Source organism: Oncorhynchus nerka, linkage group LG19 (genome assembly GCF_034236695.1).
Source record: "Oncorhynchus nerka isolate Pitt River linkage group LG19, Oner_Uvic_2.0, whole genome shotgun sequence".
Classification (NCBI taxonomy): Eukaryota; Metazoa; Chordata; class Actinopteri; order Salmoniformes; family Salmonidae; genus Oncorhynchus; species Oncorhynchus nerka.
In genome coordinates, this window is record NC_088414.1 from 12,262,206 (window position 1) to 12,289,641 (window position 27,436).

Below are 27,436 nucleotides of genomic sequence, written 5' to 3' on the forward strand. Positions count from 1 at the left end.
AATTGGGGTTGGGAATACTCAGTCGGGTCTGTATCATCTATATATTGTGCTATTTCATGGGGGATTGAGGTCTAAAAACCCAGCAGCACTTTCTACTCCACCCACACTCCATTCACTTGCGATGCAATAAGCCTACACTAGACTCTTAGAAAAAAAGGTGCTATGTAGAAACTAAAATGGTTCTTCGGCTGTCCCCACAGGAGAACCCTTTTGAAGAACCATTTTTGGTTCCAGGTAGAACCCTTTTGGTTGCAGGTAGAACCCATTCTACAGAGGGTTCTACCTGGAAGCCAAAATAGTTTGACCTGGAACCAAAAAAGGGTTCTCTTATGGGGATCACCGTAGAACCCCTTTGGAACCCTTTAACATATTGGCTTATAGAGAAAAAACGATTCTACATGCCGAGGTAAAAGTGCAATTGGGAATACTCAGTAGGGTCTGTGGAATCTAAATATGGTGTTATTTGTTGTGGGACTGTTGTGTAAATACCCAGCAGCACTTCCTACTATGCAATTTATAGGCCTATAGTGTATTACAGTGAATGTAGTGGGTGCAGTATAAAGTGCAGCTGGGTATTTATACCACAGTCCCCCAAGAAATAACACCTTATACAGTACCAGTCAAAAGTTTGGACACAGCTACTCATTCAAAACATTTTTTGTGTGTGACTATTTTCTACGTTGTAGAATAATAGTGAAGACATCAAACCTATGAAATAACACATATGGAATCATGTAATAACCCAAAAAGTGTTAAACAAATCCAAATATATTTGAGATTTGAGATTCTTCAAAAGCCACCCTTTGCCTTGATAACAGCTTTGCACACTCTTGCAATTCTCTCAACCAGCTTCACGAGAACTGCTTTTCCAACAGTCTTGAAGGAGTTCCCACACATGCTGAGCCCTTATTGGCTGCTTCTCCTTCACTCATTTGCAGTCCAACTCATCCCAAACCATCTCAATTGGGTTGTCTCAGAGGGGAACAAGGGGGGAGTGACACCTAATAGGGTTTTATAAATAAGCATCAACCAGTGGGTCTTGCGACAGGTATACAGAGATGACCAGTTTATAGAGGAGTATAGAGTAATCTCTCATATTAAATACATTTTAATTTGTTTAACACTTTTTTGGTTTCTACATGACTCCATATGTGTTATTTCATAGTATGTATTCACTATTATTCTACAATGTAGAAAATAGTAAAAATATAGAAAAACCCTTGAATGAGTAGATGTGTCCAAACTTTTGCCTGGTACTGTATATATTCTACAGACCCTACTGATTAATCCCAACGCCACGTTTACTTCGACACATGGGATATTTGTTTCTCTATAAGCAAATATGTCATTTATGTGCCTATAATATATGCCTATAGTATGCCTATATTGCAGTGAATGTAGTCAGTGGAATAGAAAGTGCTGCTGGGTATTCTACAGGCCCTACTGAGGATACCCAACCCAACTTTTCCTCTGCACATAAAATAGTTTTTTCTCTACAGCCCAATATTGTGAACATAGCAGTCTGAACATTGTATTGTTCGATAGTGGTGTTCATTTTTTGTAGGGGAAGCATAGTTGTTTCCATCAATTCCTTATCCTTATAAAACAATAAAAATCCACAATAAAAATGGACATTAGTTCAAATGTAATATCTTTTCATTGAGTTATTCACATTTGCAATGTTTTGAAATCCGTGCTTTTATTTTGAAGGTTTCAACCTTTCCATGCGAAGTGACGTCATCATTTGTGCTGCTGGCCTTGCGCAATATTGTTGCCAAAATGACTCTTCCGCCGACCCAGGCACAGTGACAGCCAGGCAGGGGCACATCTGCCGCACGACAGTCTAGTCCCGATGATCGGACGATATTCACTTGCTATCAATGCATTTGAAAGGTAACTCGATATAATCTGTAGATTAAATGGCGAAATTCGATTCTGTGGATGACACAAAAGACAACTGATGTGTTACTGTTCGCTAGGTGCAAGCTAGCGGTGTGAGGCAGTCAAGCCAGCAATGTCCACTGGTGTTAGCTAGCCTGCTAGCCCTGCAATTTACTCTACTCAGTGATTGAATAATGATAGCCATCTATCGCAACCTAAGCAAACATTTGCTTTCCGGGGATGAAACAAAGTGTCTAGCTAGCTAACGTTAGCTATATCTCGTGGGAAGATTTTGCCCAAACCTCACATACAATAGCCCAGTTTAAAGCCTTACTTGGCTAGCTACTAGGCAACTTAACGATGACAGCTGACATGGGCTCCGTCCATGGGCGGTTTCACTGAATCTTCTGTAGTCTAGCTGAACTGTCGGAACCGTTGCAACGTTAGGCAAGCTGGTCCACGAGTGGTTACACTGTAGCTAGCGTGTGACTGGACAGCTATGCAAAATTCTGTTTGTCACTGGCTCACACATAATTTTCGGGCTGTGCGTTATTGCCGAGCCCTGCCTTGTGGTATTTATTCGTATAATGAGTGATCATTATGTAAAAGTGAAGGTTCAACTCGAACAAATGAAATCATCCGGCGAGGGTGTGGAGAAGGAGGCAGATATGATCGAGGATGAGGTGATAGTGGCATCCCCGCCCGCATCTGTCTCCCCAATCCCGGCTAGTTGTACCCCCGCAGCCCAGAGGGAACCACCCAAGACCTCTGTCACTTGCAGGAATCAGAGTAAAAGTAGGAGCAAACTAGGCAAAGATGAGAAGAACACCGGCACCAAGCAGGATTCAGTCCCTGCACTGCAAGGGACAATGGTAGCTTCCAATGCCAATTCGGGGAAACCTGTGAATCGAAAAGACAATGAGCAGCAGACGCTTCAAATCAAAGGGACTGGGAAGATGCTGCAGGGGAAGACGGAAACAAATGGGAACACTGTTCCCATCCACCTGCCAGAAGACATCAAAGTAGGCCCGCACAACAAAGAGGACGCCAACAAAGTTGCGAAGAGGAGGAAGCCAGTCACCGTGGACACGTTCAAAGCCAAAACCTCTTTGGAGGCACTGAAGCTCAGCATCAGGCAGCTCAAATGGAAAGAGGTAAGTGCTTGTTTCATTGATTCATATTTATTGAGAAAATGTAGGCTATAGATAGTCAACATGGCCTCTGTGCTTAAGTTAGGGAGTTCAGAAGCCCCTGGGCCGGTCCTTGCCATTCCGCCGCCCTCGTTGAGACCAAAAAATGTGGCCCCTGCAAAACTAGTATAATCCCAGTAAGATAAATGACATTGAAAATAAGTCTAAAATACGTATTGTTCAGATGTTGAAGTTGCGTTCAATTTAGGTTCTGAATGAAAGGTGAGAATACGTATTTTCCGTACGTTTAGTACATATTTTCCAGGACGTTGAGAAGGCATCTTCCGGAAGTTGAATAATACTTATTTTCCGGAAGTTGAAACTAGGTCATTTTTAGGTTCTGAATGAAAGTTGAAAATATATAATTTATAGACGTCTATGTTTTGGGCCAAATCAAGGCTGGTCCAGACCTGAGCAAATCTGAACCAAATATAGACATCTATAATTGGTTCAGATTTGGTCCGGACCAAAAATCAAAATATCTGTGGATGTGGAAATCAAGGCCGGTCCGGACTGCACCAAAAAAAAGCTTCCAGCCGGCTTCGGGCCTGTGCTTACTGAGGTGTAGCCTACAGTGTTAGCTGAAATTGAATTGGATGAATGCCCATCTACGTGGTAAGCCTACCGTTTGTAATCCACCAAAAAGGACATCTGGACAAGACCAACAAAAAAAAACATCCAAAAAGACATTGGCTCGTGTTTACTGGGGTGTAGTTTACCATGTCAGCCCTCAATGGAATTGTATGAATGACCATCACAGGAGGTTGGTGGCACCTTTTTCATTGGGGAGGACGGGCTTGTGGTAATGGCTGGAGTGGAATGGTATCAAGGGGATTTTGACACATTTCTATCCATATTTAGGCTCCGATTGGAGGATGGATTATTGACATACAGCACCAGTCACATCCAACAGCACCCTGGAGAGGCACGCTGGGAATGGACACGCAACATATTTTGACTAAGTGGCCACTGCTTATCACAGGGCGACATCAACACTCAACCTAAAAAAAACCCTGTTATGCCACCGGATGAAGCAAATTGTCATTGTTTTGGGGGCAGAATTATGTGAGGTTTTATGTGTTGTTGTCGGGCAGTCATATACCCTGACGAAGACGTTTTGCATCTGAGCTCCTAGAGTGTGCAGCTCGCCTTTTATTTTCAAGTTGTTGGGCAGGTTGCCTCAGAAAAGGCCGCCCGCGTCAATCTGCCGCCGTAGACGGCCGCCTAATCCTGCCTAATGAGCGGGCCGGCCGTGAGTGGCCTACATCTATCAGGGGTGCACGAGTCCAGTTTACTGTAGGACTGACGCTTATTCCGCTTGCGTAATAATACAGCAACTATATAAAGGAACAACAATGTTATAACCGGTATAGCAGCTACCACTATACACCCCATTAATCTTAGTTGCATCAACAGTTTTAATCTGTTCGTAGTCTTTTGTACCTCAAAGAATAGCATAGAAGGCCTTCAATGTTAAAGTGTTGATTGACAGTGTCCTACAACACATTGATGAGGTCACACGGCCTCTGTTAACCCTTTCACACTGGCCTGGCCGCTCCAAGTCCCGTATACGGTTACACAGCCTGCACCTGGGTCTGAAAGTTGTGCTTAATGGCAAGCAATGTCTTTTAATACATTTATGAGATGGCTAATTGATACGGGTCTCCTCACGTCGCCAAGCGAGCTTCATCTGTTATGCCCTACAGGCATCGAATGTGACGCAATTAATACCTGCCTTCAGCCATTATCAATGGTGTGGTTCATTATACATGAGACCCAGAGGAGTTTGTGAGAGGTAAACAACTCTCTTTACTATCACCACGGATGACCGTCATGCGTAGAAACGTAATCCTTTCCAAGTCCGCTTCAGTACCATCTGATCTGGTTTCAAAACTTTTGTAGACGGAGGCCCTATACATTACCCTTTGTTCTGACAGATGCACCTTTAACATACCGTAGTCAAGGGCGTAACTGATCCCCTGTCAGTCTGAAAAGAGGTTTGAGGCATGCAGTGCTGAGGTGTAGTGAGTGATTTCTCACAAATAGAACAGAACAAAACGATTTTCACAAATTTCTATTCATATTTAGGGTCCTTTCGGAGGAAGGATTGTTGACATACAGGACCAGTCAAATGTTTAGACACCTACTCATTCAAGGGTTTTTCTTTTTTTTATGACTATTTTCTACGTTGTAGAATAATAGTGAAGACATCAAACCTATGAAATAACACACATGTGTTACACAAATCAAAATCTAGTTTATATTTGAGATTCTTCAAAGTAGCCACCCTTTGCCTTTGACAGCTTTGCACTCTCTTGGCATTCTCTCAACCAGCTTCAATGCTTTTCCAACAGTCTTGAAGGAGTTCCCACATATGCTGAGCACTTGTTGGCTGCTTTTCCTTCACTCTGCTGTCCAACTCATCCCAAACCATCTCAATTGGGTTGAGGTTGAGTGATTGTGGAGGCCAGGTCATCTGATGCAGCACTCCATCACTCTCCTTCTTGGTCAAATATCCCTTACACAGCCTGGAGGTGTCCTGTCATTGTCCTGTTGAAAAACAAATGATAGTCCCACTAAGCGCAAAACCAGATAGGATGGCGTATTGCTGCAGAATGCTGTGGTAGCCATGCTTTAGAATTCAACTGTCCCTTGAATTCTAAATAAGTCACAGACAGTGTCACCAGTAAAGCACCATCACACGTCCTCCTCCATGCTTCACGGTGGGGACCACACATGCAGAGATCATCCGTTCACCTACTCTGCGTCTCACAAAGACATGGCGGTTGGGACCAAAAATCTCAAATTTGAACTCATCAGACCAAAGGACAGATTTGTACCGGTCTAATGTCCATTGCTTATATTTCTTGGCCCAAGCAAGTCTCTTCTTATTATTGATGTCCTTTAGTAATGATTTCTTTGCAGCAATTCAACCACGAAGGTCTGATTCACGCAGTCTCCTCTGAACAGTTGATGTTGAGATGTGTCTGTTACTTTAACTCTGAAGCATTTATTTGGGTTGCAATTTATAAGGCTGGTGACTAATGAACGTATCCTCTGCAGCAGAGGTAACTCTGGGTTTTCCTTTCCTGTGGCGGTCCTCATGAGAGCCAGTTTCATCATAGCACTTGATTGTTTTTGCGACTGCACTTGAAGAAACGTTCAAAGTTCTTGTCCTTTATGTCTTTTAAAATAATGATGGACTGTTTCTCTTTGCTTGTTTGAGCTGTTCTTGCCATAAGATGGACTTGGTCTTTTACCAAAAAAGTATATCTTCTGTATACCACCCCTACCTTGTCACAACACAACTGATTGGCTCAAACCATTTAAGAAGGAAATAAATTCCACATATTAACTTTTAACTTCTTGGATATAGGGGGCGCTCTTTTAATTTATGGATAAAAAAACGTTCCCGTTTTAAACAAGATATTTTGTCACGAAAAGATGCTCGACTATGCATATAATTGACAGCTTTGGAAAGAAAACACTCTGACGTTTCCAAAACTGCAAAGATATTGTCTGTGAGTGCCACAGAACTAATGCTACAGGCGAAACCAAGATGAAATTTCATACAGGAAGTGCCCCAGATTTTGAATGCGCTGTGTTCCAATGTCTCCTTATATGGCTGTGTATGGGTCACGAATGAGCTTAGACTTTCTGTCGTTTCCCCAAGGTGTCGACAGCATTGTGACGTATTTGTAGGCAAATCATTGGAAGATTGACCTTAAGAGACTACCAGGTGGCCGCTTGGTGTCCTCCGTTGCAATTATTGCGTAATCTCCAGCTGCGTGTATTTTTCGTTTGCTTCGAGGAGAAACACAGCTGCCATGAATGATTTATCATCGAATAGATATGTGAAAAACACCTTGAGGATTGATTCTAAACAACGTTTGGCATGTTTCTGTCGATATTATGGAGTTAATTTGGTAAAAAGTTCGGCGTTGTAGAGACTGCATTTTCAGATTTTTTTCTTAGCCAAACGTGATGAAAAAAACGGAGCGATTTCTCCTACACAAATAATCTTTTTGGAAAAACTGAACTTCCGGCGCCGACAGAGATGGCCGCCTCGCTTCGCGTTCCTAGGAAACTATGCAGTGTTTTGCTTTTTTACGTGTTATTTCTTACATTAGTACCCCAGGTCATCTTAGGTTTCATTACATACAGTCGAGAAGAACTACTGAATATAAGATCAGCGTCAACTCACCATCAGTACGACCAAGAATATGTTTTTCGCGACGCGGATCCTGTGTTCTGCCTTTCAAACAGGACAACGGAATGGATCCCATGCAGCGACCCAAAAAAACGACTCCGAAAAAGAGGGAAACGAGGCGGTCTTCTGGTCAGACTCCGGAGACGGGCACATCGTGCACCACTCCCTAGCATTCTTCTCGCCAATGTCCAGTCTCTTGACAACAAGGTTGATGAAATCCGAGCAAGGGTAGCATTCCAGAGAGACACCAGAGACTATAACGTTCTTTGCTTCACGGAAACATGGCTCACTGGAGAGACGCTATCGGAGGCGGTGCAGCCAGCGGGTTTCTCCACGCATCGCGCCGACAGAAACAAACATCTTTCTGGTAAGAAGAGGGGCGGGGGCGTATGCCTTATGGCTAACGAGACATGGTGTGATGAAAGAAACATACAGGAACTCAAATCCTTCTGTTCACCTGATTTACAATTCCTCACAATCAAATGTAGACCGCATTATCTACCAAGAGAATTCTCTTCGATTATAATCACAGCCGTATATATCCCCCCCCCCCAAGCAGACACATCGATGGCTCTGAACAAACTTTATTTGACTCTTTGCAAACTGGAATCCATTTATCCGGAGGCTGCATTCATTGTAGCTGGGGATTTTAACAAGGCTAATCTGAAAACAAGACCCCGCCCCCCTTTCGGAAAAGCTGACCACGACTCCATTTTGTTGATCCCTGCCTACAGACAGAAACTAAAACAAGAGGCTCCCACGCTGAGGTCTGTCCAACGCTGGTCCGACCAAGCTGACTCCACACTCCAAGACTGCTTCCATCACGTGGACTGGGATATGTTTCGTATTGCGTCAGATAACAATATTGACGAATACGCTGATTCGGTGTGCGAGTTCATTAGAACGTGCGTTGAAGATGTCGTTCCCCATAGCAATGATTAAAACATTCCCTAACCAGAAACCGTGGATTGATGGCAGCATTCGCGTGAAACTGAAAGCGCGAACCACTGCTTTTAATCAGGGCAAGGTGACTGGTAACATGACCGAATACAAACAGTGCAGCTATTCCCTCCGCAAGGCTATCAAACAAGCTAAGCGTCAGTACAGAGACAAAGTAGAATCTCAATTCAACGGCTCAGACACAAGAGGCATGTGGCAGGGTCTACAGTCAATCACGGACTACAAGAAGAAATCCAGCCCAGTCACGGACCAGGATGTCTTGCTCCCAGGCGGACTAAATAACTTTTTTGCCCGCTTTGAGGACAATACAGTGCCACTGACACGGCCTGCAACGAAAACATGCGGACTCTCCTTCACTGCAGCCGAGGTGAGTAAGACATTTAAACGTGTTAACCCTCGCAAGGCTGCAGGCCCAGACGGCATCCCCAGCCGCGCCCTCAGAGCATGAGCAGACCAGCTGGCCGGTGTGTTTACGGACATATTCAATCAATCCCTATACCAGTCTGCTGTTCCCACATGCATCAAGAGGGCCACCATTGTTCCTGTTCCCAAGAAAGCTAAGGTAACTGAGCTAAACGACTACCGCCCCGTAGCACTCACTTCCGTCATCATGAAGTGCTTTGAGAGACTAGTCAAGGACCATATCACCTCCACCCTACCTGACACCCTAGACCCACTCCAATTTGCTTACCGCCCAAATAGGTCCACAGACGATGCAATCTCAACCACACTGCACACTGCCCTAACCCATCTGGACAAGAGGAATACCTATGTGAGAATGCTGTTCATCGACTACAGCTCGGCATTCAACACCATAGTACCCTCCAAGCTCGTCATCAAGCTCGAGACCCTGGGTCTCGACCCCGCCCTGTGCAACTGGGTACTGGACTTCCTGACGGGCCACCCCCAGGTGGTGAGGGTAGGCAACAACATCTCCACCCCGCTGATCCTCAACACTGGGGCCCCACAAGGGTGCGTTCTGAGCCCTCTCCTGTACTCCCTGTTCACCCACGACTGCGTGGCCACGCACGCCTCCAACTCAATCATCAAGTTTGCGGACGACACAACAGTGGTAGGCTTGATTACCAACAACGATGAGACGGCCTACAGGAAGGAGGTGAGGGCCCTCGGAGTGTGGTGTCAGGAAAATAACCTCACACTCAACGTCAACAAAACTAAGGAGATGATTGTGGACTTCAGGAAACAGCAGAGGGAACACCCCCCTATCCACATCGATGGAACAGTAGTGGAGAGGGTAGCAAGTTTTAAGTTCCTCGGCATACACATCACAGACAAACTGAATTGGTCCACTCACACAGACAGCATCGTGAAGAAGGCGCAGCAGCGCCTCTTCAACCTCAGGAGGCTGAAGAAATTCGGCTTGTCACCAAAAGCACTCACAAACTTCTACAGATGCACAATCGAGAGCATCCTGGCGGGCTGTATCACCGCCTGGTACGGCAACTGCTCCACCCTCAACCGTAAGGCTCTCCAGAGGGTAGTGAGGTCTGCACAACGCATCACCGGGGGCAAACTACCTGCCCTCCAGGACACCTACACCACCCGATGTTACAGGAAGGCCATAAAGATCATCAAGGACATCAACCACCCGAGCCACTGCCTGATCACCCCGCTATCATCCAGAAGGCGAGGTCGGTACAGGTGCATCAAAGCTGGGACCGAGAGACTGAAAAACAGCTTCTATCTCAAGGCCATCAAACTGTTAAACAGACACCACTAACATTGAGTGGCTGCTGCCAACACACTGACACTGACTCAACTCCAGCCACTTTAATAATGGGAATTGATGGGAAATGATGTAAATATATCACTAGCCACTTTAAACAATGCTACCTTATATAATGTTACTTACCCTACATTATTCATCTCATATGCATACGTATATACTGTACTCTATATCATCGACTGCATCCTTATGTAATACATGTATCACTAGCCACTTTAACTATGCCACTTTGTTTACATACTCATCTCATATGTATATACTGTACTCGATACCATCTACTGTATCTTGCCTATGCTGCTCTGTACCATCACTCATTCATATATCCTTATGTACATATTCTTTATCCCCTTACACTGTTTATAAGACAGTAGTTTTGGAATTGTTAGTTAGATTACTTGTTGGTTATTACTGCATTGTCGGAACTAGAAGCACAAGCATTTCGCTATACTCGCATTAACATCTGCTAACCATGTGTATGTGACAAATAAAATTGGATTTGATTTAAATGATTCGATTTAAATGCTTTTCTTGTTTTTGTGAAAATGTTGCCTGCTGAATGCTAGGCTTAATGCTATGCTAGCTATCAATACTCTTACACAAATGCTTGTGTAGCTATGGTTGAAAAGCATATTTTGAAAATCTGAGATGACAGTGTTGTTAACAAAAGGCTAAGCTTGTGAGTGAATATATTTCTTTCATTTCATTTGCGATTTTCATGAATAGTTAACATTGCGTTATGGTAATGAGCTTGAGGCTATAATTACGCTCCCGGATACGGGATTGCTCGACGCTAGAGGTTAATAACAAGGCACACCTGTTAATTGAAATGCATTCCAGGTGACTACCTCATGAAGCTGGTTGAGAGAATGCCAAGAGTGTTCAAAGCTGTCTTCAAGGAAAAGTTGTGGCTACTTTGAAGAATCTTAAGTATAAAATCTATTTTGATTTGTTTAACACTTTTTGTTGTTGTTGGTCACTACATGATTCCATATGTGTACAAATAAAGAAAAACCCTTGAATGAGTAGGTGTGTCCAAACTTTCGACTGGTACTGTATATGTGATATTGGTATCTTTTTAAGCATAATTTACATAATTCATTTTAAGTTGGGAATATTTGTGACTTGGCCTTTGGCCTTACCCAGGCCTCCTTTGAAACTCTGTTTCATCTGTCGTTGCTTAAGTTGGTGTCATATGAAACTTGCTCTGTAATATGATTTGGTATTTTCAATAACAATTTTCTTACATTCATTTATGAATATTGGAAAATATAAATTATACACTGCTCAAAAAAATAAAGGGAACACTTAAACAACACAATGTAACTCCCAAGTCAATCACACTTCTGTGAAATCAACCTGTCCACTTAGGAAGCAACACTGATTGACAATTAATTTCACATGCTGTTGTGCAAATGGAATAGACAACAGGTGGAAATTATAGGCAATTAGCAAGACACCCCCAATAAAGGAGTGGTTCTGCAGGTGGTGACAACAGACCACTTCTCAGTTCCTATGCTTCCTGGCTAATGTTTTGGTCATGTTGGTGGTGCTTTCACTCTAGTGGTAGCATGAGACTGAGTCTACAACCCACACAAGTGGCTCAGGTAGTGCAGCTCATCCAGCCGTGGCAAGAAGGTTTGCTGTGTCTGTCAGTGTAGTGTCCAGAGCATGGAGGCGCTACCAGGAGACAGGCCAGTACATCAGGAGACGTGGAGGAGGGCAACAACCCAGCAGCAGGGCCGCTACCTCTGCCTTTGTGCAAGGAGGAGCAGGAGGAGCACTGCCAGAGCCCTGCAAAATGACTTCCAGCAGACCACAAATGTGCATGTGTCTGCTCAAACGGTCAGAAACAGGGTGGTATGAGGGCCCGACGTCCACAGGTGGGGGTTGTGCTTACAGCTTACAGCCCAACACCGTGCAGGACGTTTGGCATTTGCCAGAGAACACCAAGATTGGCAAATTCGCCACTGGCGCCCTGTGCTCTTCACAGATGAAAGCAGGTTCACACTGAGCACGTGACAGACATGACAGAGTCTGGAGACGCCGTGGAGAACGTTCTGCTGCCTGCAACATCCTCCAGCATGACCGGTTTGGCGGTGGGACAGTCATGGTGTGTGGTGGCATTTCTTTGGGGGGCCGCACAGCCCTCCATGTGCTCGCCAGAGGTAGCCTGACTGCCATTAGGTACTGAGATGAGATCCTCAGACCCCTTGTGAGACCATATGCTGGTGCGGTTGGCCCTGGGTTCCTCCTAATGCAAGACAATGCTAGACCTCATGTGGCTGGAGTGTGTCAGCAGTTCCTGCAAGAGGAAGGCATTGATGCTATGGACTGCCCGCCCTTTCCCCAGACCTGAATCCAATTGAGCACATCTGGGACATCATGTCTCGCTCCATCCACCACGTTGCACCACAGACTGTCCAGGAGTTGCGGATGCTTTAGTCCAGGTCTGGGAGGAGATCCCTCAGGAGACCATCCGCCACCTCATCAGTAGCATGCACAGGTGTTGTAGGGAGGTCATACAGGCACGTGGAGGCCACACACACTACTGAGCCTCATTTTGACTTGTTTTAAGGACATTACATAAAAGTTGGATCAGCCTGTAGTGTGGTTTTCCACTTTAATTTTGAGTGTGGCTCCAATTCCAGACCTCCATGGGTTGATAAATTTGATTTCCATTGATAATTTTTGTGTGATTTTGTTGTCAGCACATTCAACTATGTAAAGAAAAAATAAGAATATTTCATTCATTCAGATCTAGGGTGTTATTTTAGTGTTCCCTTTATTTTTTTGAGCAGTGTATATATATTTATATATTTTCATGATAGAGGCTTTGGTAAGGCCAACATGTCATAAATGTATTTCTCAATTGTTTTAAGATATGTGTCAATAAACCTTCCGTTCTATGGATTACATTTTGTGAAAATCCCCCAAATCATGGTATATTTTTTTTATTTTAGGAATCACACTAGTTTCGTAAGGAATCACACTAGTTTAGGTAGGAAAGTAATATTAAGGCCCACCTACCTTTTCAGTGGCAGGAGAATATTCAGCGTAACATGTTTTGAGTGACACTTTGACCTTTAGTAGACTAAAGCCAGGTGTATGGAGAGGAGGAACTTGGAACGATTTGATTATCTAATGTCATTTATTATCTGAGTAGGTCTTTGAAGATTTTCACCCATATGTGAACTCAGAGAGCGGTTCCTCCCTCCATATTCAATTACAATAATTACATTACAATAATGACATCTAATTCCCCCATTCCTTCCTACGGCAGGAAGCCGGTCTAGTTAGTTGATTCCAGAGCCATTTACTGTATGGCTTTGGTTCTCAACTCCGCTTTTCACTGATAACCAGTAAGGGACATGCGGTTTTGAGTTTTGCCAGTAGCCTAACATGACATTGGATATGCTTGCGGTGCATTGCCTCGACGTATACTGAAACGATGTGGGCTAGGCCCGAAAGACGAGATGCACAGTGGGAGAATCGCACAGTCTTCCCGCTAAGCCTAAATATTGATCGACGGCAGAGAGAAAGTGACCCATCTCTCTCCTCTCATTTCCTACACTACTCCCGCACTCTACGGTTGTTATTGATCCATGCTCCACTGCAGATGACCCACCCTTACTGTCATCTGTCGTTAGACATTACCCTCAGTCGTTAGACATTACCCTCAGTCGCTCACTACACCCACTCGCTGCTATCCATTTCCTGATGTATTTTTAATTTTTAGGATGAGGACCGACGCTAGTGTTATTCCCCAGGCGTAGGCTAGTCTTGTGTAGAGTAGCTTCAGCCTGCATGAGAGAAACTGTCCAAAGCCTGGCTCTGCTATGGGGGAACAAGCCCTCTGTATCATTGACTGTCACTAAAGGCATTTTGTTCGTTAGATTATAACACTATAATAGGCCCTGGGCAGGGTCCTAATCATGGTTTGCTCACTGAGTTAGTGTAGCCTATAAGGCTTGGCCATAATGTGTCAGTGAACTAGGCCTAACATTCTGGCTGCTGTCTAACCGGGTGGTTTTGTTGGCACAGCACTTTTGAAGCCCCAGAGGCATCTCTGCCTGCTGACTTTTCAGCATATGGCCTTCTCTTAACGGTAGGAAATGATTAGAGAGTAATCTCTGATAATCCAATATGATTATATTCCCCTCAGGGAGCTGCACAGGAAAGAGTCAGATTGAGACGGAGAAAGAGGGAAAGTCAAACGTCACTTGAAATAGGGAGGATAATGTCGGTTTTAATTTGGATCTGACGGATTATCTTTCTGTTTTCTACTACTTGCCAAGTGAGGTTGATTTTTATTTTATTTTTAAAGACAGTTGGCTGTCATCATTAACCTTTTCTGGATTAAAATAAAAAATATTTTAGCCTAACCTACTGTCTTTCTGTGGAACCAAAAAGGGTTGTCCTGGAACCAAAAAAGGGTTGTCCTGGAACCAAAAAAGGGTTGTCCTGGAACCAAAAAAGGGTTGTCCTGGAACCAAAAAAGGGTTGTCCTGGAACCAGACAAGGGTGTCCGATGGAGACTTTCCCCTCTAAGAGAGTAGGCAAGTCTTCAGGTCTTGGGCAAGGTTACCAATCACCTGAACGTGGTTCACCAAATCACTTCTGTTAAACCTGTCTGTCTCTCACTTGCCCTCTACCAACAACACCATACATGGCCACATGTGCCAAGGGCTGACTTAACCGCTTGGCATATTCGGCCATGTGTAGCGTTGTTGACATGGATAGCTCGCCTAACAACTCCAACTTTAGTATGATGTGAAAGAATAGTGAGGCGACGGGTTGACAGGCAGAGTACAGATCTTGTTATAAAACTGTTACGTGCCCACTGCCAGGCAACCTTACCAGGCTGGATCGGGAGGAATGATCAGGCTTGCCAAGACAAGTCTGCTAATTCATGCCAATGTCTCTCAGCCAATTATGATTGAATGGTAAGGAGATGAGCTCATGTCCTCTTCTGAACTGTGGGACGGTGCCAGAAGAACTAGAATTGTTCATTATTCACTCAAATCACGCATTGTCCACAAGTGACCCTTTTGTGTGTGTTAGTGTGTTAGATGAAGTTCTGGAATGCACTCACAGATGGGGCTATTCCCGTCCTCTCTTCCCCCTCCTCCACTAGATACTGCCCAAATGAATGTGACCCAATTGGCTGATAAGATTAAGGGGTGGTTAAACATTGAAATCTATGAGATCGTATTTATAGCAGGCTTTGACTGTCATGCATGTTTTTGTCTCGCACTCTTTCTTTCTTTATTCAGTTTCTCACCACGGGATGGTCCTACACCTCCCCTGGCATGTAGCTCCCCAAACAGAAAAAAACGAAAGGACTTCACGTGTGGAAAATCACGATTTTCATGTTTCACATGTTGTTTTGTGTTATCACGTTGCTTTGCGTGTTACCACGTTGCTTTGCGTGTTACCACGTTGACCTCACGGAAGATCACGTGTTCACATCTGAAATCCAAGTCGTTTTTCTTCAAGGGCCACCTTGGGCCTGTTCACTTGAGGTGGCAATGAGGTTATTTCAGAACATCGCAGATAGAAATATGATGTGTGGAGTTGTGAGATTCCCTAACTTTAACCGTCATAAAGGTAGATTCCAGACAATAACCCACATTTTCTGTCTGATGTGACGAGACAGTATGTTGCCACCGCTGGTGACACCATGGGTTTCTCTGTGTGTGTGTGTGTGTGTGTGTGAAGGGTTAGCAGGAAGGTTTCAGTGGTCCAGGGCAGGCCCCAGCAGGGGGTTGTTGAAATCATGTCATCCCCCCTGCCAGGGCTCCTCCTCAACAGAGACTTACAGTATATGATTAGCTAACACCGGATTGCAAGTCTCATTCACTTTACCCACTGGGAGGATAAGCTCTGTCTCCTAGTGTCACTGGAAGGGCCACCCCTACGCCTTGGCCTGAAATGATTTCTCTTATTCATAACAATCAAATGGCCTCATCAAAACCCCATCCTCTAACATGGCTCTTCTTCCTTTTACAGTTCCCTGTGGGTAGACGGTCTGCCTGTGACATCTACTGGCATGGTGTCTCTTTCCATGACAATGACAACATCATCTCTGGACAGGTCAACAAGTTCCCAGGTAGACTGATCCCCTCTATTTATGGAAAGAACCTATGGGAGATGCCGGGCACCATTTTGTATGTTGTCACAGTGTTTCCCACAGATGATTTTCCAGTTTCCCAATTCAACATCCAGAGCCTCTTTTAACTAAACATGTATTGGTCAGTCCTACCCCCTATATAATGTTATAGTGGGAAACACTGTTGTCGGGCAGGTTTTTGGCATGCATCCTGCTTTGTGAGCCTTGCTAAGCCCAGCTTTGTTAATGCCTTGTCATGCCAAGGTAATAACCAAGTATTACTGATTTATTGTAATGTCTGTAGAACCCAAAAGGGTTATACCTGGAACTTAAAAGGGTTGTCCTAAGGAGACAGCCACCCTTTTGGAACCTTTTTGTTGTTGTTGTAAGATCTTAGCCAAGTCTTCAGGTCTTGGGCAAGGTTGTTTCTCTCTTGTCTTCTACCTCTCAATATACACTATATATACAAAAGTATGTGGACACCCCTTCAAGTTAGTGGATTCGGGCTATTTCAGCTACACCTGTTGCTGACAGGTGTATAAAATCAAGCACACAGCAATGCAATCTCCGTAGACAAACATTGGCAGTAGAATGGCCTTACTGAAGAGCTCAGGGACTTTCAACGTGGCACTGTCATAGGATGCCACTTTTCCAACAAGTCATTTTGTCAAATTTCGGCCCTGCTAGAGCTGCCCCGGTCAACTGTAAGTGCTGTTATTATAAAGTGGAAACGTCTAGGAGCAACAATGGCTCTGCTGCAAAGTGGTAGGCCACACAAGCTCACAGAACAGGACCACCGAGTGCCGAAGCACGTAGCGTGTAAAAATCGTCTGTCTTCAGTTGCAACACTCGCTACCGAGTTTCCAGGGGCAGTTTGGAACAACGTCAGCACAATAACTGTTTCTTTGGGATCTTGGATTTCAATGGCTGAGCAGCCACAAACAAGCCAAATATCACCAAAGCTCACCACCATTTGGACTCTGGAACAGTGGAAACGCGTTCTCTGTAGTCATAAATCACGCTTCACCATCTGGCAGTCCGATGGACGAATCTGGGTTTGGCGCATGCCAGGAGAACGCTATCTTCCCCAACGCATAGTACCAACTGTAAAGTTTGGTGGAGGAGAAATAATGGTCTTGGTCTGTTTTTCATGGTTCAGGCTAGGTTCCAGTGACAGGAAATCTTAACGCTACAGCATACAATGACATACAATGGCTTCCAACTTTGTGGCGGCAGTTTGGGAAAGGCCCTTTCCTGTTTCTGCATGAAAATGCCCCTGTGCACAAAGCGAGGTCCATACATAAATGATTTTCCGAGATCGGTGTGGAAGAACTTGACTGGTTTGTACAGAGCCCTGACCTCAACCCCATCAAACACATTTGGGATGAATTGGAATGCCGATTGAGAGCCTAATTGCCCAAAATAAGTGCCTGGCCTCACTAATGCTATTGTGGCTGAATGGAAGCAAGTCCCTGCAGAAATGTTCCAGCATCTAGTGGAAAGCCTTCCCAGAAGAGTGGAGGCTGTTATAGCAGCAAAGGGAGGACCAACTCCATGTTAATGCCCATGATTTTGGAATGAGATGTTCGACGAGCAAGTGTCCAGATACTTTTGGTCATGTAGGGAACCTTTTAACTTGGCCTCTGTCTATCTGACCATCTGTGAATTGTTCTGTAGGTATGATTGAGATGCTGAGGAAGATCAACCTGACCCGAGCTGTAAGGACCATGCAGGAGCTGTTCCCTGAGGAGTACAACTTCTACCCCCGCTCCTGGATCCTGCCCGAGGAGTACCAGCTCTTCTCCACACAGGTACAGGACAATAATTGGACAAGAGATTAGAATTGAGCTGCCTGTGTAAATGCCTGTCTCCCCACCTCTGTTTTCAGCTGCGTTCAGTGTTTCCCGGTGGCAAAGTTGGTGTGGGTTTTAGAGGCCCTCGGTTTTAAAGCAAATTTCTTGCAATTTTACACATTTTGCCATGGCTTATGCCGTGTTCTTATATCTAAGTGACAAAAAAATGATAAAATCAACGGGGGCCCCATGCCATGTTTGATTCTCCCGGACTCGTGTTTTTTTTTGTTGGTGATTATTAGTTCTCAAAGATGATCTTATTAAAATATATATATATATATATAGCATTATAATTTCTGCATACTTTATATCTGGTTTTAGTAGTTTTAGTTTACACTGAACGTTTTACCATCCCCCAAATTATATATAAAAACATACAGTATATACACTCCGTGGACTGTTTATTAGGTACACCACCCCATTCACGAAAATGGTTTTCTCCCACAGACAGTGGCCGTGGCTTGTTATATAAAGCAGGCATCGAGGCATTCAGTTACTGTTCGATTGAACGTTTGAACGGGCAAAACGAGTGACCTAAGAGACGTTGAGCATGGTATGATCGTCTGTGCCAGGCGCGCTGGTTCCAGTATCAGTCAATGTTTTCCTGGCATACGTTAGGTCCCTTAATACCAATTAAGCAAAGTTTCCATGCCCCGAAGAATTCAGGCTGTTCCAGAGGCAAAGGGTGAGTCTGACCCGGTACTAGATTGGTGTACCTAATAAACTGAGTATATATTCTTATCATTAATCTTTTTTTGTGGCGGCAACGATTTAGCACTGGCGCCCCGCACCTGCTAAATTAAAATAGGGGAAACACTGGCACTGTAAGACTCTACTTCCCTCCAGAGACTGTCCTCCCATAGTGGACCAGGGACATTCACTCCCCAGGGCATCCAGTCACAAGGCTGAGCTCTTGACCTTAATTGGATGTTGTAAAATAGTGTAAGTGCTCGCTGGCATCTCTGAGTCAATGATGAGGTTTTACTATTCTTAGTTAACTTTCTTTGGCACAGTTTGGCAATGTACCGCTAACCCATCTGTCGAAAATGGCAATCCAGACAGTGTCTTAACTCCTATGGCACAGTTTTGCGTCCAATGACTTCATGCAAACTAGTGGTGCACAGGCCTTTGTGTATTCCACACACACACGTATACACACACACACACACACGTACACTAACACACACACTTCTGGGGTAATTGGCAGGGACAGTGGATCTGTTCTGAGCGTGCTCAGTGCGAACAGGGCATGGCTAAGCAGTTTAGCACAGAGAGAGCCAGCAGCAGCTGCTAATAGTGAATGACACGCTCTCTAACAGGCTGTGACACACCCTGGTCCCTACCATATCACAGCATACCACACACACACATACTGTACCACAGCTCCTGCTGTGTTAAACACACACACACACATACTCTAATGCTCGCATGTACTCGCACATATATAAACACACACACACACACCTCACATACACAGTCCTCCTGTCTCCATATTGAAGCCTCAGCATTGGCACCAATGTCTGTATATACAGTCGGGCCCATAAGTATTTGGACAGTGACACAATGTGCATCATTTTGGCTCCGTTCTCCCCCACAATGGATTTGAAAGGAAACAATCAAGATGCGTGGTGAAAGTGTAGACTTTCACTGATCTTTAATTTAAGGGTTTTGTCAAAATTATTGCATGAACGGTGCAGGAATTACGACCATTTTTATACATGGCCCCCAATTGTAGGGTCTTAAAAGGTAATTGGACAAACCAAGCGAATCACGAGTTAATTATTGGTTGCAAATCCTTTGCAGTCAATGACTGTCTGAAGTCTGGAACCCATAGACATCACCAGATGCTGGGTTTCAGCCCTGGTGATGCTCTGCCAGGGCCTTTACCTCTGCTGTCGTCAGTTCCTGCTTGTTCTTGGGGAGTTTTGCCTTCAGCAAGTGAAATGCATGCTCAATTGGATTCAGGTCAGGTGATTGACTTGGTCATTGCAGAACATTCCACTTCTTTGCCTTAAAGTATTGGGTTGCTTTTGCAGTGTGCTTGGGGGGGTCATTGGGGCGGCAGGTAGACTAGTGGTTAGAGCGTTGGACCTGTAACCGAAAGGTTGCAAGATCGAATCCCTGAGCTGACAAGGTAAAAATCTTGTCGTTCTGCCCCTGAACAAGGCAGTTAACCCAGTAGGCCGTCATTGAACATAAGAATTTGTTCTTTACTGACTTGCCTAGTTAAATAAAAGTAAAAATGTTTTTTTTTAAATGTACATCTGCGCTGTGGAGCGCCGTCCAATGAGTTTTGATGCATTTGGCTGAATCTGAGCAGATAATATGGCCCTAAACCCTTCAGAATTCATACTGCTGCTTTTGTCAGCAGTCACATCAATAAATACAAGGGAACCAGCTCCATCGGCAGCCATACATGCCCACTCCATAACACTACCTCCACCATGCTTCACAGATGAGGTGGTATGCTCCTGATCATGAGCAGTTCCCTTCTCCATACTCTTCTCTTCCCATCATTCTGGTACAAGTTGATCTTTGCCTCATCTGTCCATAGGATGTTGTTCCAGAACTGTACAGGCTTTTTTTTTTTTTTTTTTTTTTTTTGGCAAACTCTAATCTGGTCTTCCTGTTTGAGGCTTACCAATGGTTTACATCTTGTGCTAAACCCTCTGTATTTACTCTGGTGAAGTCTTTTCTTGATTGTCGACTTTGACACAGATACACCTGCCTCCTGGAGGGCGTTCTTGATCTGGACAACCGTTGTGAAGGGGTTTTTCTTCACCAGGGAAACAATTCTCCTGTCCACCACAGTTGTTTTCCGTGGTCTTTCTGGGCTTTTTGGTGCTCCTGAGCTCACCAGTGCGTTCTTTCTTTTGACGATTTCTCAGCCTAATGATGGCTTGCTTCTCTGGCAGTGACAGCTCTTTGGACTTCATATTGAGGGTTAACGGCAACTGATTCCAAATGCAAATGCCACACATGAAATCGACCCTAGACCTTTTGTCTGCTTACTTGTAAATGAACTAATGAGAGAGTAACACACACCTGGCCATGGAACAGCTGAGCAGCCAATTGTCCAATTACTTTTGGTCCCTTAAAAAGGGGCGGACCACATATATAAAGTACTGTTATTCCTACACCGTTCACCGGATTTTTGGATGTAAATACCCGCAAATGAATATTCATTATTTAATATGCTGTGGTAGACAGGTAAAATAATAATAACTTGGTCAATATCCAAATATTTATGTACCTGACTGTATGAATGGATAAAGCCTTTGATTACGTGACACCATATATGTCTAATAACGCTTTGAAGCCAAATGAAGTCGGTTACGATGGCCTCTCATGGAGACATAACATGCGCAGTTTGAGCTACTCCAGGAAGTGATGTTGCAGGCTAGCTCAGTGCTGCCCCCTCTCATTGAGTAACTCACATTGATGGCCGACCGGTGTACTGCAGGCCCCCATTAGCAACTCGATTATCTTTACATCTTATTTTGTGTGTGATTTTAAAATGATTGGTTCAAGGACATACATCGGGTGTATTAGAAGCAATTATTATTATATAGTCTTTGAAACATTTTTATTATGAACAAGAAGATTGACCTATTCATTATAATGTGACATCCTGTTTTCTGCTAACAATGCCTGCCGTACAGAAGTGTGCCTTGAACTATTGTGGCTTCGATGAGAGGGGGGCAGTCGTTCTCCCCTGGTTGGCACGCAGGATTATTTAGAGCTAGAAAATGTAATGGTGTTTGACCTTCGGAGGTCACTGTGACTTTGAGAGGGTGTGTCCTCGGACAGCCTCCCTGCCTAGCATAGCGATGAATGGTGGATGGGTCATTCAACTGGCTTTGTGAATGAACTGACATTGAAAGGGCACAGTGTAAAAAAACACAGCTCAGCTAGTCCAACAGAGGGGGGCACTACAGCCCCTTTTTTAAAAGGCTCTGCATCTCTACCACAGACGGTCTACAGCAGGGCTCTCCAATTCGGGTTCCTGGGGAGCTACCGTCGTGTAGGTTTACGCTCTGACCCTAACCTTGCGCACCTGATTTTAATAATTAGCTGGTCGGTAAGATGAATCCGGTTAGTTTACAACTGGGGTTGAATTGAAAACCTAGAGGAAGGGAGCTCTCCAGGAACAGGGCTGGAGAGCCCCGGACTAGACATAGACTAACCTCGATGGGGCTGGGCCATAAGGATCCTATCAGAGCTGAGGGCATTAAGTATAAACATCAGGCTGAATTACTTCATTCTTCAATCACGGTAGGTTACGATAAGGATTGAGACTGTGTATATAGTTTAATATGAAAGAATCCCAATGTAGGAAATTGCTCTAGATAAATATAAGCCCCCCCCCCAAGCTCAATATCTGGCCTTGGGATGTGGTGTCTGACTGGTGCAAAAATACTCATGAGAGAGTGAATATTGAAAAATGTCCGTACAGACATTAGCAGTCATGTTTTTCCAGAGAGACACGGACAGGATAATGTCCTGCGCTAAAGATGCAGTCAAGCATAGACAAAGCCAATGGCTACACGATTAGACTTGATATCGCTCTCCTTATATCACTCTGCATGAGCTTAAGTCACGTTTACGGGGGATGACAGGAAGTGCGCTATCATCTTTCAGCACTAAATGTACTGGGACTTGACTCGGAGGGGGCTCCTTTACAATCCAGCTGATTTGGCCTCTTTGCCATTGATGAGAATGGGTTTGAACGTTAAAGCGCAAAAATATTTGGCATTTTCCCCTAAACATCAAATCAGATGACCCTTGCTTGATTGACCTTTAACGTCTTCTCCCATTTAGACTCCTGGCTGGTCAAATGTTTTATTTCTGAGTGTTGCCGTCTGTCTCAGATCAGTCTGGCCAAGGACGGTGACGTGTCCCAGAAGCCCACCTTCATCATCAAGCCGGACGGAGGGTCCCAGGGGGATGGCATCTACCTCATCCGTGACCCCGGCGACCTCAGGGTCATAGCGGGGTCACATACCAAGCAGTCCGTGGTCCAGGAGTACATCCACAAGCCCCTGCTCATCGACAAGCTCAAGTTCGACATCCGTCTCTACGTGCTGGTCAAGTCCCTGGAGCCGCTGGAGATCTATATCGCGAAAGAGGGGCTGTCGCGTTTCTGTACCGAGCCATACCAGGTAGGAACACTTTAACTGAAGAGCACCTACGCATGGCCTTCATGACGCATACATACCGCATCCATAAGCAGTACATAAGATATCTTATCTTCCATTTGGCCTAAAAGCATACGACTAGCATTTTTAAACATGACCTTTCTTCATGTTTTAAACAGTGAATATAGTATTCTGAAATGTGTTTCTCCCATCTCCCTGCCACCCCACTAGGAGCCGAGTCAGAAGAACCTGAGCCACGTGTTCATGCACCTGACCAACTACTCTCTCAACGTCCAGAGTGGGAACTTCGTCCACTCCGACAGCCTGTCGTCGGGCAGCAAGCGCACCTTCTCCAGCGTGCTCTACCGCCTGGCCTCTAAAGGAGTGGACATTAAGAAGGTGTGGTCAGACATCATCTCTCTGGTCATCAAGACGATCATCGCCCTGGTTCCTGAGCTCAAGGTTTACTACCAGGCCGACATACCGCCCGGCAAACCAGGACCCACTTGTTTCCAGGTACGGAGTAGGAAGAGGAGAGGATGGAGTGTGTGACTCAGTTAGTTGTCATGTGAATGTCACGGGAAAGAGGTTTTGCAGTCTAATACAACTTATTGTCGTTGAATATTCTAATCAAGTGAGAGAGACTTTTGTCATTTCTTCAAACAATCATGTTTATTCAATATCGATTCATTATTGCAATAATGAGGCTGGTCGAGTAACCTAAACCTTACACAAATGCAGAGTCCAAACATAGCTGACACAAAAAATGCATCATAAGCCACTCTGGGTTCATCCAGTCGTTATCTGCACGGGGTTGTTATCTTAACCCCACCCTGTTTTTAGTTTCCCAGATGCAAGGATGATTTTGAGACGGTGAGGGATCGTTCTACTCCTAAGCTATCCCTAGTAAAACACATGCTTGTTTCTGTAATGCAGCCTGTAACTCATTTGTCAGCTCAAGCCTTCTCTGGTGACCATATACGCCCGGGGCGGCAGGGTAGCCTTGTGGTTAGAGCGTTGGACTAGTAACCGGAAGGTTGCGAGTTCAAACCCCCGAGCTGACAAGGTACAAATCTGTCGTTCTGCCCCTGAACAGGCAGTCCACTGTTCCTAGGCCGTCATTGAAAATAAGAATTTGTTCTTAACTGACTTGCCTGGTTAAATAAAGGTAAAAAATAAATAAAAGATTAGCTGCAGGGAACTAGAGTGGAGACTATTAAAAACACAGACACTAGTAGGACAGAAATGTCTTACTCTTAGTTAAATATTAATTGTTAACCATTTAATATGAAATAAATCAGGTAAAAATTTAATTTTCCTCTCACACTATCTTCGGTTGTATCAAGGTTTGAGCGGAGACAGAGTTATGGAAAACTACACCTAATATATATGATATGTGTTCTTAGGTACTAGATGTATTTCAGGGATAATGTGACTGAGTTTTAGATGTGGTGTTTTGCAATACATAACGCCCATCTCTACCGTGTGTGTGTGTGTGTGTGTTAGATCTTGGGATTTGACATCCTCCTGATGAAGAACCTAAAGCCAGTTTTACTGGAGGTCAACGCCAACCCCAGTATGAGAATAGAACACGAGCAGGAAGTGAGTAGGACGATCATCATCATCACCACCACCACTGCCATGCTCTGAAGTGCTAATGGTGTGTCTGTTTCAGGTGTCCCCGGGGGTGTTTGAGTACGTCCCCAGCCCAGTAGACGAGGAGGTGAAGGTGGGAGTCATTAGGGACACACTTCGTCTCATGGACCCTGCTCAGAAGAAATCACTAACGTGAGTCACACACACACACACACACGCGCACACGCGCACACGCACACACGCGTGACCATGAAGCTATGGTTAAGGCAGGGGTTTGGATTGACCTAGAATGTGGACATAAAGTTAGGGTTCAGGGCCCTACGACATCACAGCGTTAGGTGTTCACAATCCATTTCAAGGAAACAGGTTTGTGATTTTGACGTGCGCAGAAAGGAGTCCTCGTGAGTGCATTCGAGTGCGTGTGTCGCGGCTAATTCTCTTCACAATATACAAACATAGGCTCATTCTGTTCAGAACAACCCAGGGTAGCCTAGAGGTTAAGAGCATTGGGCCAGTAACCGAAAGGTCGATGGTTCGAATCCCTGAGCTGACTCGGTGAAAAATCTGTTGATGTGCCCTTGTGCAAAAGCTCATAACCCTAATTGGTCCTGTAACTCGCTCAAGATAAGAGCTTCTGCTAAATGACTACAATGTAACATTACATCAAGCGTAGTGATCGTAAATTTATATTTATTATAATCCTCAATGTCTTATCGTTCAAAATACAGAGTCCTCTTCATTTATAGCATTTCCCTCACTCCGACAACAAAAACATTTGAAATATTTGCCCAATTAGCGCGTCTTGTCACGCAAGGTGCTCAAGTTCAGAATGGCTGTCAGTTAAAACCCCATCCAGCACGGAGCCAGAGCTCTGACGTCTTGTATCGCATGTCACTGTACAGCCACTGTGTTCCAATTTTAGGCGTTTATCAGTGACCAAATATGCAAAGCAGTGTAAAAGGCTACAAAGCTTTATGACATATCTGAGCAATGTAAGACATTACTCTATTCTTTAGGATTGCATTGCGTTTATTTTTGTTTCCAAAGTAGGCCTGTCTTTTTTAAGATTGATGACAGTAGGCTAGCCAAGACAAATGCTAGGTGTCTTTTTAAGATTGACGACAGTAGGCTAGCCAAGACAAATGCTAGGTGTCTTTTTAAGATTGACGACAGTAGGCTAGCCAAGACAAATGCTAGGTGTCTTTTTAAGATTGACGACAGTAGGCTAGCCAAGACAAATGCTAGGTGTCTTTTTAAGATTGACGACAGTAGGCTAGCCAAGACAAATGCTAGGTGTCTTTTAAGATTGACGACAGTAGGCTAGCCAAGACAAATGCTAGGTGTCTTTTTAAGATTGACGACAGTAGGCTAGCCAAGACAAATGCTAGGTGTCTTTTTAAGATTGACGACAGTAGGCTAGCCAAGACAAATGCTAGGTGTCTTTTTAAAATTGACGACAGTAGGCTAGCCAAGACAAATGCTAGGTGTCTTTTTAAGATTGACGACAGTAGGCTAGCCAAGACAAATGCTAGGTGTCTTTTTGTACCTTTTTCTTTTTGTAGACTATCAGTAGCCAATAGACACCTTTTTCTTCTTCTCCCAGTGACAAGTAAGAACCTAGATGTTAGCCTATGATTAAAAAAACGTAAGCTATTTTAATCTGACATATCCAGGGAATGCGTGATGGATATTTTGACGTGCAACCTATCGAATGATCAGATTTTTGTATTATTTTTTAGGTTTTTGTGCATATTGTCCTGGGCTATATTATTCACCACCTGAGGAAGTGGGAACTCCAAAACACTTATATTGCTAACTTTAAATATGACAATGTTGCAAGATAGCCATGTAGGCTAATTGAGTCATCTATCAATAAATGTAATGTCCTACAGCAACTTTCCAGCGCTAGGCCTATGCAGGCTACTTTAGGTAGGCCTAGTCACCGACTGTGGCGTGCTCCACTCCGTGGGCGTATCAAAACCATATACTTCATACCACTAATACAACTAGTAGTATAGTATGTAAGGGATACACATGGTTTCTTGCAGGTTCCTTCTCGACGATGCAACAATACGAAATAATAAGAATACGAACATAAAGTAAACGGCTCAGTAGAATATAGATATATATTCTACTGATATATATTTATATATATATATATATTTATTTATAGCAGAAGTATAATACAGGAAGGCACAATTTTATAGTACAATATTTACACGTGTTTTGGCGAAGGGGTGATTGGGGGACAAGTGTTTTTTTTTCATAATAAGAGTCTGGTAGCGGCGTGTGTGCGCTAACATGTGTAGAATCAGTGGAGGTGGTCAGTCCAATTCAAGTCTTCAACATTCTGAATGCTTGTAGATACCAACAGGCTCTGAGACACTTTCTATCAGACCTCATGCTTCCGATACTGTCTGCCCGACGGTAAGGCACAGCTCTTGGCTGGGGTATGTGGAGAGCTTGAGGAGGATGCCGCCTGAGGAAATAGAGACGCTGTTGCTCCCTTTTGACAAGAGTGGTGGTGTTGTTGGTCCATGTCGAGTCCTCTGTAATGTGGACGCCGAGGAACTTAAAACTGCTGACTCTCTCTACTGCAGTCCTGTTGATGTGAATCAGGGCATGTTCCCTCTGCTTCCTGAAGTCAACAATCAAGTCATTTGTTTTGCACCACAATGCCAGTTCACTCACCTCCTCCCTATAGGCTGAGTCATCATTATGGTTATCAGGCTACAACCGTAGTTTTGTCAGC

At 44.3% G+C, this 27,436-nt stretch overlaps 1 protein-coding gene across 1 annotated transcript in view; it reads left to right on the forward strand.

Annotated features, from left to right (window-relative positions):
• Positions 1–1,768: 1,768 nt before the first annotated feature.
• ttll11 (tubulin tyrosine ligase-like family, member 11) overlaps positions 1,769–27,436 on the forward strand; it is a 48,028-nt gene continuing 22,360 nt past the window's right edge. Inside the window, 7 exon segments of the mRNA XM_029620245.2 lie at positions 1,769–3,035; positions 15,998–16,097; positions 17,775–17,908; positions 22,822–23,112; positions 23,320–23,604; positions 24,595–24,690; positions 24,764–24,876. Of these exon segments, the coding sequence (XP_029476105.2) occupies positions 2,469–3,035; positions 15,998–16,097; positions 17,775–17,908; positions 22,822–23,112; positions 23,320–23,604; positions 24,595–24,690; positions 24,764–24,876 (1,586 nt within the window). The 5' untranslated portion in view covers positions 1,769–2,468.